General features: G+C 51.8%; 4 protein-coding genes across 4 annotated transcripts; 2 read left to right on the top strand and 2 right to left on the bottom strand.

Moving 5' to 3' along the window:
* Nucleotides 1-517: 517 nt before the first annotated feature.
* COCSUDRAFT_38841 (Metallo-hydrolase/oxidoreductase) lies at nucleotides 518-5,028 on the top strand (the record flags this gene model as incomplete). Its single annotated transcript, XM_005651564.1, has 8 exons — nucleotides 518-643; nucleotides 1,142-1,366; nucleotides 1,655-1,849; nucleotides 2,233-2,400; nucleotides 2,950-3,103; nucleotides 3,811-4,001; nucleotides 4,470-4,577; nucleotides 4,933-5,028. 8 exons carry the CDS (start codon nucleotides 518-520, stop codon nucleotides 5,026-5,028), a joined length of 1,263 nt encoding a protein of 420 aa, XP_005651621.1.
* A 692-nt stretch (nucleotides 5,029-5,720) lies between these two features.
* On the bottom strand, nucleotides 5,721-6,544 carry COCSUDRAFT_31919 (hypothetical protein). Its single transcript, XM_005651565.1, has 3 exons — nucleotides 6,151-6,544; nucleotides 5,958-6,067; nucleotides 5,721-5,872 (listed from the first exon to the last, which is right to left on the bottom strand). Exon 1 carries the CDS (start codon nucleotides 6,495-6,497, stop codon nucleotides 6,330-6,332), a length of 168 nt encoding a protein of 55 aa, XP_005651622.1. The 5' UTR covers nucleotides 6,498-6,544; the 3' UTR covers nucleotides 5,721-5,872; nucleotides 5,958-6,067; nucleotides 6,151-6,329.
* Nucleotides 6,545-9,120: 2,576 nt separating this feature from the next.
* On the top strand, nucleotides 9,121-11,049 carry COCSUDRAFT_38842 (hypothetical protein; the record flags this gene model as incomplete). The annotated part of the gene is made up of 5 exons (XM_005651566.1): nucleotides 9,121-9,154; nucleotides 9,675-9,851; nucleotides 10,016-10,119; nucleotides 10,563-10,715; nucleotides 10,939-11,049. 5 exons carry the CDS (start codon nucleotides 9,121-9,123, stop codon nucleotides 11,047-11,049), a joined length of 579 nt encoding a protein of 192 aa, XP_005651623.1.
* A 1,817-nt stretch (nucleotides 11,050-12,866) lies between these two features.
* Nucleotides 12,867-13,325, bottom strand: COCSUDRAFT_55103 (hypothetical protein; the record flags this gene model as incomplete). The annotated part of the gene is made up of 2 exons (XM_005651567.1): nucleotides 12,867-13,013; nucleotides 13,302-13,325. The coding sequence occupies 2 exons, from the start codon at nucleotides 13,323-13,325 to the stop codon at nucleotides 12,867-12,869; spliced, it is 171 nt and encodes a 56-aa protein (XP_005651624.1).
* Between the last annotated feature and the right edge of the window lie 1,124 nt (nucleotides 13,326-14,449).

The following is a 14,449-nucleotide window of genomic DNA, read 5'->3' on the forward strand; positions in this document are numbered from 1 at the left end:
TTTTATTGGCTGTTTCATGGGCAAGGGTAATCATGCAGTTAGCTTCAGCAAACCATTGAAACGTGGGCTGGGCACTGCAGAGAATGAGGCGTCTCCTGCTGCACCTGCGGAAGCTGAGCTTGCAGCTAGCACTGCCCGCGCCGGCGAGCCTGCATCCAGCAACAGCTATGATGCCTCTGTAAACGGCTCATTGCAGACAGCTTTGAGATCAACAATCACAGAGTCAGCATCTGACGCCCGCACTCCAGTGGGACCTTCTAGCAACTCCCGGGCAACGGAGGATGTGCAGCTCAGGGCAGGAGCCAGCAATGGAGCCGCAGCTAGTTCAGCAGGCTCAGAAGTGCATGCCAGCGGCCATGCCTCAACAACAGCCAGCTCACACAATGCAGGCCCCACAGCAGTGTCGGCCAGATCAGGTAACTTGCAGGCTACAGAAGGGGCCAGATCAGGCGCAGCAGATTTGTCGGCAGCGGCCAGAGTAGGCACGGCGCCAGATCAGGCGGCGGCCAAGACAGGCATGGCGGTGACGTGGCTGGGCACGTCTTCGGGGGCGCCCACTCTCAAGCGCAACGTGTCGTGCATCTCTTTGCGCCTGCCGCACTCCACCTTCCTCGTGGATGCCGGCGAGGGCTCCTGCAGACAGGTGGGCCGCCAATCCTGCCCAATCTCCAATGTTTATGTGCCCTTTCCAGACTTTGATCCTCTATAGCCTTGTGAAGGGCCTGAAGGCTTAAGGTAGGCATGCAGCAATCTTAAAATGGAAACCTTTCTCTAGGCAACTATGGCAGAATGGGAATAACCGACAAGATTGATTTGGGAGTGGTCTGCTCCTTTGCTCAGAAGCATGGCAGACACTTTGGCAGGCGCCAAAATATTATCTGCATTCAGGCCGCATGTCATGTGCAGATGATGCGCAGGCGCACGGTTGCAAGAGTCTTCTATTTGGTTGGTTGATCTGGCCCCGGCTGGCGGGGCGCGGTATATATACTGAGCGCCGTGCCCAGTGTTGATTAGGTCTTGCTTTTATCTGGCGAGTCCAAGAAGGGGAAGGATTGTGCAGCCTCTAATTGCAGCTTGTTGGCAGGACGTACCTTGCCTTTTGGCAGAGTAAACGTTTAATTATAACTGTAATTTGATGCAGCTGGAGATGGCGGGCATGGATGCTGTGCGCGTGAAGAAGCTATTCATAACGCACATGCACGGCGACCACTGCTTTGGCATCGGCGGGCTGCTGCGCGCGGTCAGCGCGGCACGAGAGGGCACGCCGTCAGCCGACGTGCCCTTTACGGTCTACGGGCCCCCGGGCCTGCACAAGCTTGTGACCGCCGCCCTCGGCTTTGATGAGAGGCCCCTGGCCATGCCCCTGGTGCGCTGCTCTTCTTGCCAAAGCATGCCTGTCTGGCCTTTATGCTGCAACCAGGTGCTCGGTTATGCTGTTGTAAGAGGACAGTAAAGAAAGCATCGAGCATAGCAACCTCCTTGCATTTCTAGCTCATGGAGCTTTAGCATCTATCAGAAATGAGATCAGGCTGGTGCTGCGCTCACTGGGTTATGAGAATCTTCACAATCACGCCGGGTATGTTCTGTCAATTGCCTTGTGTGCTCTCATCAGACATGAACATCTCAAATTTTTCAGTATAGAATGCGATTGCAGATGGTGGTGGAATTGACAGTGGACCCGGCCAAGGGGCACGCGCCCAGGCCGGCAGGGGAGATATCACATGTGGACCAGGGGCGCGTGAAATTTGCGACGCTAGCACCTGATCGCACTCCTGACGCGGAGGCGGCTCTGCGGAGAGCGCCGGACCAGCGGCGGCGCAGCAACCGGCAGATGTCAGTCGAACACGCTGTAAGTGGGCCGTGGAACCTCGCTTGGGATTGTAGTCCCATGCGCTACTGTGGCAGTGCATACGTGCGCATGCTTGCATTGGTCAGGACCTGCTCTGTGGCATGTGTCAGGACGCGTAGGGAAATTTGCTGTTTTTGCCGCAAGGTGGTCGACAAGAAAGACCGCTTTTTACCTTCCTGATGATGTGTAGTAAGGATTTTGCCAAAGCAAGCAGAGCTGGCTGCTGAAGTTTCTGGCAAACTCTGCATTGCTGGGCTGTGCCTCTCTGTGAAGCGTCGCAGCAACATTGCATGAAGATGCAAAAGAATGTGCAGAGTGTCTGCATTTGGAGACTCTTTCTACCATCGAAGCAGAAAATTAAGTGTTTGTACATGTGGCGCCAGGTGGAGGTGATTGAGGGGCTGGCGTGGACGATTCCGTGCGAGGACGGCATCACGGTAACTGCCGCGCAGCTGCAGCACAGGGTGCCCTGCTGGGGCTACGTCTTCCAGGAAGCTGGCCTGCCCCCCGTGCCAGATCAGGCGCTCATGGCCAGCGCTGGTGTGGACGAGGTGCGGCCCCTGCTGGCGCCCTCAGCCAATCAAGAAATTTTATGGGTCTAATGTACTCCTCCTAAGATAGCTAGCGCGTGAGACCATCTCCTTGTCACCGCATTAGGATGATATTTCTAACTGATCACTGTTTGACGCTGATGACCGGAAGAGGGCACTCCATAGGGGCCTCACACCCGAGATCGGGGGGAGGCCTCTGGACGGTCTTTTGTCAGTCAGGGTGTGTCGCTCTCTGTGCGCTGAAACCATAAGCTTTTGGGGGTTAAGCTTTCTGGCCACATTCTGGGCTCTCGGTGTCGTGCATAGGGCAATGCATTACGGCTCCTGATATGGAAGCTATTCACCCTCACGAGGTACATTGCTAAGGGCCTATCGTGGTGTGGCAACTTGGCCTTTCAATTCCTGACAGCACCTGCCATATCCTTTGCAGCTGCTTTGTGAACAGAGGCAGCCTGCTGGCGGGGTCTGGCCGGACCATGCTAGAGCACAACGCTATACTTTTCTGCAGCTTTCATCAATTAAAAAATGCAATAACTGGGCGCGGTGCAGGAGGCGGTGAGGGAGGCGATGCGGCAGGGCCCATCGGCGCCGGTGGCGCTGCCGGGCGGCCAGGCCGTGCCGGTGCGCTCTCTCGTGCGGCCGCCGCGCCGGGGCCGCAAGGTCGTGCTGCTCGGCGACACCTGCAACTCGCGTGCAATCCTCAGTGCGTCCCACTGTGTGTGTCCTCAATAATCTGCGAAAAAACATTTGGCTGTACTTGCAAGGTCCTTTCCTGCACAACACGAGTGTCGTCTATATCTGCAGGTGTCACTGCCCCGTTTTTGCAGCAGGGTCCTTTCCTGCACAACACGAGTGTTGTCTACATCAGCAGGTGTCACTGCCCTCAGTTTGCACAGCAGGAGAGGCTGTAAAGGCATCAGTACATTGATGCTAGCTGGCGCACGATTGTGAACAATAGCAGTGTGAATCCGGACATGCCCATTGCTGCAAGATCCTTGCCCTATGGGGGAACGCTTAGGTTTAGAACAATGAAGAAGCGCATGACGAAGCTTTGAGATAATAAGAAGTGGATCGTAGAACGGGCATACCATGGTCAGCACCATTAATCCGCACCCCTCAATTGTTTGGACATGGTTTTTGGAGTTTTTCCTTCTTAAAAGTAATGTTTTATGATCAAGAATGGGCCGGGCTCTGCGAGAGCTTGCCAAAACTGGTGTCAAAATTGTCACAGGGTTTATATTTTGCATTGAAGGGTTTTTCTTTGACGTTTTTTACTATTTCATGCTCGAAATAGGGTGCTGACTCCGGTATAAGCAATGGGTCATCACTGCTTGCACCTTGCCATGGCATCGGCTGTGGACTTTTTGGCTGTGCTTCAGACTGAAGTATCTGGTTTGGGGTGGATTGCAGGGGTTGGCCAGGGGGCGGATCTGCTGTCGCACGAGGCCACATTCACGGCAGACATGCGCGAAAAGGCCCACATAGCGCAGCACAGCACGGCACCCATGGCGGGGGCTTTCGCGCGCGCGCTCGGTGCGCAGACCCTTGTGCTGACCCACTTCAGCGGCCGCTTCAACGACTGGCGCGGCAAACCCGGAGCGGTGCGTACTTGCTGAATGGGAAAATTGCTGTTCCGTCCTGCAGCTCTCTTGCCATGCTTTGTCATAATGCATTTGAAGCTGTGCTCTGAATCGCTGGGCCTGCAGTGCGCCTCTAGCTTGCATAGAATTGCTGGATGCCCTCTGGCTCTCTCAAACTTGATCAGCGTCGATCTCAAGACCCTTGTTGGACTTTCTGGGCTCTCGCTCTGATCACCTCCAGCTGTCACATCCTTGATGGATTTCAAGCAGAATTGCTGAATCCATGGCTGTTGCTCTGTGCATCATGTCGTGACCTGTGGTGTTGGTGCAGAGTCTGATGCCTTGTGACGCATGAGTGCGCCCTAGCCGCCTTCCGGGATTGTGCTCAGTGGGAATTTTGGCATCACGCTCGGTGTTGTCGGCCTGGTGTGTAAATTTCGCCTGGTGTGTAAACTTCGAACGAGATTGAGTATGGGGGGCTGTGTGCAGGGCGAGGAGGATGCGCTGCCGTCAGATATCCAGATGCTGAGGCGGCAGGCCATGACGGCCTACGGCAGCAGCAGCATTTACATGGCCCAGGACTTCTACACCCACCATGTGAGTCCCGCCAGCCTATCATTGGCCTTGTTGAGACATGTTGGGTATACGTAATACGGCATGTGTCATGCGCAGTGTGTCTTCCTTGACTTCCGCCACTGTGTTGTTGACCAACGCCTGCTGGAGTTTGCCACAGGAAGAGTATTCCGTGTGCAGCTGGAGCATGCAGCTTGAGATGATGGCCGCATGCATGCATAATGACTAACGCCTCGTGTGTCTTTGCTTCGCTGTGTGAGACACTGCAGCATGCGTGTCTGGTCTCTGAAAGGGCTTTGGACGCATGCGAGGAATGTTGTGGGATTTCAATGTTCTGCGGGCTTCATCTCAAGTGTTTGCTTTTGCTGGCTGCTTGCAGGTTCCCCTTCCTGTGCCTGGCGCTGCTTCCAAGCGGACACAGGCGCCACAAGGGGCTGCGAAGCAGCCTCAGAGGCAGCAGCGTGTGGCAGCATAAGGGGCTTTTGTTAGCACCCGCAAGGATTATTTACGGTCCATTTACTTCCGAGGATATCTAAAGATCGATCAATTGATGGTGAGGCGCAGTGCAGAACCAAGAGACAGCGTTCTTGATCCAACACTATTGGCTTTGGCTCTTGGATACGAGGAAATGTTCTGGCAGCTTCTAGAGCAGTACTGCATGCACCCATATCTTGGGCATATGCGGAGGTTCTCGGCCAGTGTGCTGGCACCAGTGCCGGCACCCTGGGAACTCCTAGCTATGTAGTAAGCCCAAGATGTTACACAAGTCCAAGTTGTAAAGTGTACATCACATTCTAACGCCATTGAAGACTATGCTGCGGCAGCCAAGCATTGAAGATTATGCTGCGGCAGCCAAGCATTTGCATCTAAATGAGCACAAAGGTCTCTGTCAACACATGGTTCAGCATCCCAACTTTATCTCTAGATGGATGGCACTGACAGTAACAGTGCACTCTCTAATTAGCACTGCACTTCCAATGATCAGACCAACTGCCATCAGATGATCTCAAGCCGATCCAACGAAGCTCCTACTCTGACACGATGACCTGCAGCTCTATATCAGGGGCTGTCTATATAGCAGCCAGGGGCAGGACAGTTTCATTCCCTTTGCTAGGTTATTGGTTGTGGGGGATTCGTCAAACCCCTGATGAGGCACAGTGTTTTGCAGCTTGATCAAGGATCGTGTACCTCGATGACACTCTTGCACCATGTCTTGTGGTATCTCTTCGAAAACGAAGTCTGCAAGCAAGCTCATTGCTTTGGCGAGGCAGCAGAGAAGCCAGATTCTTGTCAACGCTCTATTGAGAGCTAGTGCGAAAGTGGGTTCCCTTGCGATTCTGGCATTGCCTTGTTCCATCCAAAGTTGCTAGTGCTTTAACAGTGTGTTGCGATTTTGGAATATAGGGACCTCTGGCAGGCATTACATTCCTGAAAGCCTCAAGAAGAGGCTGGTCACTGAACCTATACGACCCAGAACTCATCAGACAAGGACGCGAAGACACACAGGAACTCATGTAGGTCCAAGGCTTCTGCAGGACCTGTGACTGCCGTACTTTTCGATATCGTTCGTCTCTACGGTCGCTTTTGTTTGGATCAGGAGAAGGGCTGCCGAGTGGATGGAAAAGCGTTGAGGAGGAGGAAGTGAAGCAAAAAAGGACAACGAAATGAGGTCTTCATCACAGGTTGTGCCAGATGAGGCAGTAAGGCAAACCCTGTCAGGAAAGAAAACATGCTCAGAGCCTGTTACCGCATAGTCCTCAAGCCTCAAACTGAGGCTCAAAGTGTCTGAAAGTGTTGGCGAGACATCCCAAATGTCCATTTATCCATGCAGCAGTAGAGCATGATGCCCATTACCGGTACTTCCTCAGTTGCTCGTAAGAGTTGCTCTTGCAAATCAGTGGGATACCTCGCGCTGATGTCATCAAAGTTTGAAAGTGCCACCATTAATGCACATGTATCAGAATTCCTTTATGTAAATCCTCATACTTACTTGCTTGGACTTGCAGTAATCTGTCCAATCGTCTTGTGAAGATGCGACATCTGCATATTGATTCCTTGTGAGTGTCATTAGTTGCAGACAAATTGCCAGAAGCGGAAGCGCAACATCTATCACTACTATCTATTAGAATTTGAGGCCCTCGAGGAGGTGTTCTGCATGACACCATTTATGTTTGAAACCCCCTTTCTTCGAGCACCGAGTCTCTTGTGAGCCCTATACATCTCTGTGAGATTCCTGGTGTGCAAATTGCCATGGCGGGAAAATTTGTACCGCTAAACTTAAGTTGAGTCCATGCTGCCTCACTGTAAGAGCTCACAACAAGAATTAAAACCATTCACAACTGGCGACTTCCCCTGGTGAAGTTCAGTCTTGCTGATTTGTCATGCCTTTTAAAGCCCTTTTGGCCGCATCCAGCATGTGCTCCACCACATGATCCATTTTTCAAATGGCAATGGCCGTCAGAGCACCCTATTGCCTGTCAAGCCCATGGCTGTTCTTACTAAAACACTTGTTTTCCGTTGAAAAATTGGTGCTCAGCTGCTGTACAAAATCTCTTTGGCATGGAACAATACGCACCGTAGCCCTTCTTTTAACACCTCCTAATATTGATGACCAGCTCACCTGACGTTACCAGCTTCGATACTTCACAAGATATTTCATTCACAGCTGCATCGCACTTGGCATGCTTGCAGACCATAACACACCATCAGCTTGTCCTTCGTGCCGTGCAGTTGATTCACCTGCAATACAGCAATAGTATGTGCATATCCGCTTGACCCCACTTACAGAACTCAGCACGAAATGTGCCACACACCGCCGTAACTTACGCACCCAACAGACAGCAGCCCCGGTTGGCGGGAGGCGGTATAAAACTGCGCATCCATTGGGTCCTGCGCATGCGTGGATGTGGCGAGTCCAACAAGGGGTAGGATTGTGGCGGCCTTTGTCTGCAGCTCGTCTGCAGGGCGCACGTTGTTCCTGTAATATTAACAGTGACAAACAGCAACTATACAGCGGTATAGCTGGGCATCGCACTTGATATGTGAGAATGCATAATTGAGCTGCTGGAACGTGTAGGCCGGCAGCTCCGTCTCTGCAAAGGTCGGATAATTCTTGACAGCTTCCTTCAGCTGCGCTTCCATTGCCAGGCGGCGCCAATAGTCTATATATGTGACCCAGGCAAGTCTGCTGCGCAGGCGTTCAGCCGCCTGTCTATGGGCAGCAAAACTCGCCCCACCTGTCAATCAGCGCCTTGCAATTCTTTGCCTGCACGCATGCAAACGAGCAGCCCTCAGCTCTTACAACCCACCAGCTCCCCTCTTTGGGAATCTGAGGAAAGCTTTTCATCGTGAAGAGCAACGCCAAGAACACTGACCCCCCTTACGGACTTAGGTGCCAAGCCATGAATGTAGCAAGGTGCATGTCAGGTTCAGAGTGTAATATGTGAGATGCACACACCCTCTTCACTTGGCTGAGGAAGTGAGACACTGTTGACTCTGTGCTCCTAGCTGCTTCCGTTCACCAACAGAAGCGCGCAGTACATCCAGAGCTGGGCGCACTCTAAGAGTCCGATCTTCCCATGCTCTGCTTCCAGCAGGCGCCTCAGCCTGGGAGAAGCTCCTGCAAACAAAACACCGCGCTGGCCAGATTTACTACCCGCACAGTTGGGCATGACTCCTTCAATGATTGCACATTGGTGAACAGCTTTGCAGTGAGCACCTGTGGCCGGTGTCAGTAATGTCAGCATGACAGAGACACTCTAAGGACGCAGAAAGATGAAACTCAGGCCCAAATTTCCTTCAAGCTCGGGTCCATTTGTTGCATAGTTCAAACATGCTGGGGTGCTTTCAGGGAGTCCCATCTCTACACCCCCTTGCATCAAGGGGCTATGCTGTTGCAAAAGAAAGCATACCCTTCTCACGGAGACTGATGGTGAAATAAAGCAGTAATCGTCAGGAGCGGAGTGATCCCTCACCCTCAGGGCCCGCTGATAAATCTGAAGTGCAATGATTTGGTAGCCTGCAATACTTATGCATGGAGTGCTTACCCACCCCGCAAAGCCTGGTGATGATCCCGGGTCCCAGCCACTTGATAGCGTTCTGCAGCATCACATATACAGAGGCCCTCTGGGTCCATCTCCTTCGCTCTGCTCAGACTGCAGCGGCTCGCGGCTTCCACTGCGGCGGCCGGACAGGTACCGCTGGAATTCCAAGTAGTCGAGACTGCTCTCGAGCCTGCACGAGTCCAAAGCGCAGAAGTCTGTCTACTTGGCCGGCAGACAGGCATGCAAGTATGTCATACATGTCAACTTCTGCCAGAGCTCATGCTTGAAGTGTTATGAAGTACATGGCACTTTTGCCAAGGTGACCCTGCAAAAAGGCTCCCATACACCCTTCCCCTTGATGGGCTTGCCGGAGCTAAGCTGGACCCGAGCAGTAGCGGGAGGGATTTGAGTCATATTGTATGACAGCCAGTAAACATTTCAGAACCAACAGCTGCACTATTTCTGATTGCCGGTCCTGGGGTCAGGGCTAAGCCTGTTGATGCTATAGCTACTATGTAGCTACTATGTCAACATTCCAGATGCCAGCGATACATCAAAGTGAGTCTTGTCGTGTTTGCCTACAATTTTTGCGCGTTGCTGAGCTGAGTCCCTCCTGAGACGCCCAACGGGAGCAGCTGGGCTGCCCGAAATGGTCAGGCCGTATCTTCGGAAGATGTGACTCAGTGGGCTAACCCCATTTCGGAACAGTGGACAATCAGTTCCAACCTGACCCACTGGCATCCGCAATGCAGTCCTTCTGCCAGAACATCAAATAAGGTGCTGATTTTGGTGGCTGTGAACGTCGGGTCAGGACCTCCTGCCTCGCAAGAGCTGCTGAATTCTTTGCCACTTTACCTGCAAGAGCTTAGCAAAAGGCCCCACCGTCCCGATCATCAATGGGCTGCCTTGCATGCTGGCAGTCCGTTGATGTCTGGAAACTACTGAGCACAGATTGGTTCAAGTCGATCACCTCGTCCTCAGGTGGGCTGATGTGCGGCCTTTCTAATTTACGATGATGTTGAGCTGCACTGAAGCTCGACCTTGCTTACAACACATGAGGTGATGTACAATGGTGCAGATGTCGATTTGACCGAATGCCAAGGAGCTGATGTGAAGATCTTGAACCCCGAAGAACTTCCGACTTGGAAGCTGTATCTGGACTTCCAGATGCGCAGAATTGACTTCGAGGCTTGTTGTGAGTACTTGGACTACAACCGGAGCAAGGTTGAGAATGCAGTCCGTGGCCTGAACCTGAGTACGTACCCTGCACATGACAGTGATAACTTTAACCTGGGGAAGTGGGAACTATCTTGAGAACAATTTGGTATTGTCATAACTGTCACTGTGCACAGTAAAGGAATGTCTCTGTGACTAAGATTTCTTCTGGAAGGTCTGAAGTCTCTGTGCCGTCATGTGCAGAGTGCGAAGATCTGGAAGGCAAGTCAGCAAATGAGCTGGAAGCGCTGGAATGTGGAGGCCTGCCGCCTGGAGTGGTGACTTTCTACATCTGCGCCATTGACATCGTGAGAGACAGGAAGGAGCTGGGGCTGTTGTGGGCAGAACTGAAGAGACGGCGTGAAAAGAACGGGTCTGGTAAGGACCAGAACAACTTGTGCAACACACTTTGCCATCAGCGTTTTCACGTCAAAGTCTGTGCGGCCCATCACTGGTTGATACCCGCTGGCATTGCAACAATCCTTGAAATTATGTTGCTTGCGCACAGGTGTTGCTGCATTCTTGGGACTGGGACACACTAAAGGCGAGTAGTCATTGACAGGCAGACAAGAGCCGCGTGGAGTCCAGCTGATTGGAAAGCGCTCCTAGCTGGACCCGCTGAACGAAGCACAATAAAAGCAGTGCAGGTGCTGTCTTTACGGACAGAGTTATATGCTTTTGGAATAAGAGCTTGCCATGGCATTAATATATGACATGATAAGGCAGACGGCGGTAATATACAATGTTTCAGGAACTGGTGCCACGGCTGAGGGTAGCTGAGGAGCAGGGAAACGAGCTTGAGGCCCGCCCGCTGCTGTGGATGCACTGCCACCTCATGCTGCTGACGAGGAGCAGCCCACGCCACATCTTCACCGTGAACTATTTTCTGACCTATGTCAAAAAGGTGGGTGCAGCAGTGTGAGATGGAACAATGCAAGATCTAGTGTGACTCATGACACCGAAGATAGCTGCATCGGAATAAGAGGCACCGCTTAAAACTTATTTCAGTGCATCATGCGTCCATGTGACAATATACCGCAGCCTCCATCCTGCCAGCGCCCACCCCGGCCCCTGTATCCCCCACATTTCAGAAAGTTAAAAAGTTGAAAGTTTTCTACGCTCTGCAGGCGAGGAAGAGCAAGGCACTGCTGGACAGCTGGGGGGAGTTCCGCTGCTCAAACACAGGCGGCTGGACACCAGTGCAGAGCAAGTGCCTGGCAAGATCTGAGGAGTATTGACCCAACGCCGGGCGCAGTCTTGCAGTGGCCGCACGTTTCATGGAAGCCATGAGAAACACTCCTGCCTTGGCACACACGGAGCTTCCCGCCTTCACAGCAAAGCAGCTTGACAAAGGACAGTCTTGAGACCACCAAAGTCTGAAAGTTGTTGTATGTAAGGGAAGCTCCTTGCTTTCTTCCTTCAATATACCCACAGTGCAAGCCATTGGTTTCAATCTCTTCTTGCATGGATGATCTTGTTTGAATATCGTATCAGGAAGGCAGTACTCAACCAGTTGTCAATCAAAGCCATTTAAAACAAGGGAAGCTGCTGCCCTGTTGGGCAGCATGTGATCGGCCCGTCCTTTCTCGGAGCAGCCCAAGTCTAATTTACAATAATCTTTTTTGCTCAATCATAGCTAAGACAATATCGTAGGTCGAGCTTGAAAACTGATCAAAGGGCCTCTAAATTGGAGGACTGGAAACGACAGCTTAATGTTGTCTTGTGACTTTGTACATGTAATCCACATCAATATTATTATATACTGTCTCAGCCAGAGCTATCTTAGGTAGTCACCAGCATGGTAATTGGCACTCACAAGAATCATGCCCACATTTGACTCTATTGGCAGGGAGCTTCATTTCTGGGCACCTAAGGACAGTCGCACAAGCAGACGACCCTGCATGTGTCAGTAGCAATAGCCTAATACTCCAGCAGAAACAGCTCAACCCTTCCAAGCAAACAGTGACTGAGTGATCACCAGTCATGACTTGTACCGATTCAACGCTTCTCATCTGTGCAACAGCACTAAGACAGGTGCTTCCTAGGTTGTTGTTTCACACGCAGCAATAAGCTTCTGCTGGGGCTTTAAAGCTCCAAAAAGATGTACTGGAGCAGACCAGATTCCTGATACAGGTACCCAAGAGGACTTGTGCACTAGATGCATACCATATCATTAAAGGAGATGCCATTTCGGGCCGCAGAGCACACTAGTAGTAGAAAGCTACAACTAGTGTGCTCTATTATTCGCATGCAACTCACAAGTGCCAGCAGAAGAAGAGGCATTACAGGCTAATTACACCGGTCACCAATAGGGTCAGCTGACATACAAGGGGAAAGAGCAGCCAATTGAGTCACCCCAGTGGCTTGAGCGAAAGGAAATCAGCATTAGGGATTTAGCATCATGAGACTTGACCCAGTCCCAGACCCAGTCAATGAGACATCAGGGGCCTAAATCTAATCTGTTCTGTGCACACTGAGAAGACATTGACATAGCTCTAGCTCGTGACGGCTGGTGTATCTGCAGATGTGGTTGGTATGTTGCACAGCTGTCCGCCCTTGCTGTTTAATCTACATGAGCCGAACCAGGTTTTCACGCCCTCTAAGCTCGTTCCAGCACCGCAACTTTCTTTTGCGCACGGCTTTCAAATGGTTCTCCGAGAGTCAATATCAGCCGATTTTCCAGACACTTCAGGCCATATGTCGCTGCAGAATAAGCAGGGGTTCGGGCGTGAGGGGCATCTGCCATCGTTCGCCCTCCATAGCGCATCCCTGCACAGAGCACAGGCACACCCTTTTTTGGCTACTGCTGCATGCAAATGTGACATTGATGTGCCGCCAACAATTACTGGCAAGATTTACAAGACCTCGGCACAGTGAGAACATGGCGTCGTACAAGTCCTTAATGCTGGACTTCTTTATGTCGCTCAGTCGGGAGCCTCCACCGACCGCGCGCTTATAAAAAAGGGTCCCCAACATTGCTGTCACCCTTTGTAAGCGCTTTTACAACACCCAGCAATTGGGAGAGAAACAGGGTGTGAGCGGGTGCACGCACTGCTCAGGAGTCTGCAGCAGCAGAGCGGCGGCGCAGAGGTATTGTCCTGTGCAGGGCACCCGAGACAGGATCACCCCTGCCGTCCCGCCTGCATCGCGGCTTGTCAAGGCGCCCCTTCAGCCGCTGCAGCTCAGAAGGCTCCCACTCCCTCTGCACAAATGAACAGATACTTCAACTGGTTAAGCCCATGCTTTCATCCGTTGCCAAGCCGAATGCACTCCTGCACAACTTCACCCAGCAGACACTACATTGCTTGAAAGGCAGCCCATTCCAGAGCAACTGAATAAAAGTCCTCCCATGTAGATTAGTCTGCGACCACTTGTAAGATGCCTGCCTCAAGCAAACAACGCTGTATGGCCTGCAAGGCACTTCCCAAAAGAGCACTCACCGGGAGGGTGCCGATGTGATAATTGGGCATGCAGGAAGAGCCATGGCCACGCTCCGACGCCTGAGGGCTTCCATCGCCTCTTGCACGGTGCAATACTCCGGCAGGGGCCGGCCGTCTGTGCACAAAATCTATTTTGCCTATTTGGGAGACGTGAGCTAATGCTACATCAGCTGAAATGGCCCAAGGGTAAGACGATCATAACTGCAGCTTATCCGGTGACAGTGTATTGGACGTCAAGGGCCAACCCCTGTGATACAGTACAGGAGCAGTCAAGGCTACCAGCTTTGGTGCAAGATAAAAATGCTGCATTGAAGGGATTCGACACCTGGGGTTGTCAGTTTAGGGACAGCACAGCCGTTGGATTCCTTCTGCAAGGCTTCGCCTATCCTTTGAGGCAGGTGCTGGGTGCAGGGGGGACGCGCTCTCTGGGGAGCTAACGTGCAGCTTCCCAAGCTCTTCAGATGCATTCTCCGCTGCGCAAAGGCGAAACATCAGCATTCAGGGTACAGGCAAAACATCAAAGTCAAATCTTTAGCTACATGGAGGCACTGGAACGATCCTCTGCTAGGGAACGAGGAGTATACGCCAAGCTGTTATATATCACATCTTCTTAAGCTCGCACATGTTGGGACCCTAGAGAAATTACTTGGAGGTTGGCAACTCCCGATGCAAGCCTCAATGCTATCTGAAAACAAAGGCTGGAAAATATTTACCTGGGCACAGGTGTTCGATGTGTTCACCCGCAGACTTGACGTCCCTGAGGCATAAATATGTGCAATGTTCACTTTAGAAGGATGGTCAGGAAAGTTTAAAAGTGGACTTGACATGCGGATACATTCGGGACGCATCGCATTTGAAACGAGCAAAGGTCTCAGAAAAACAGCAATGGCAGCAGGATTGCCTGTAAGACGCCTTGGGAAGATTCTGGACCAAGGAAGTCCCCATTGGACTCTCAGACTTCAGCTAGAGAATTTCTTCGCTCGAGACAAACGTAGTACCGAGTTCTGAATGAGGTCTGACGCTTCAATGTCCCGATAATAAGTTGCAAAGTGCAAATACATATTTCAGAATACCACCCAAAGAGTAAGAAAGATTCTTCTTTCTGAAAGAAGAACCCAGGTCCCCTGAAGAACCCCAGTTTTTATCGAGAACACATCCCTTGCTTTCAAAATTGCAAACACCTAATGTACAAAACATC

The sequence above is a fragment of the Coccomyxa subellipsoidea genome (assembly GCF_000258705.1).
Source record: "Coccomyxa subellipsoidea C-169, whole genome shotgun sequence".
NCBI classification, from domain to species: domain Eukaryota; kingdom Viridiplantae; phylum Chlorophyta; class Trebouxiophyceae; family Coccomyxaceae; genus Coccomyxa; species Coccomyxa subellipsoidea.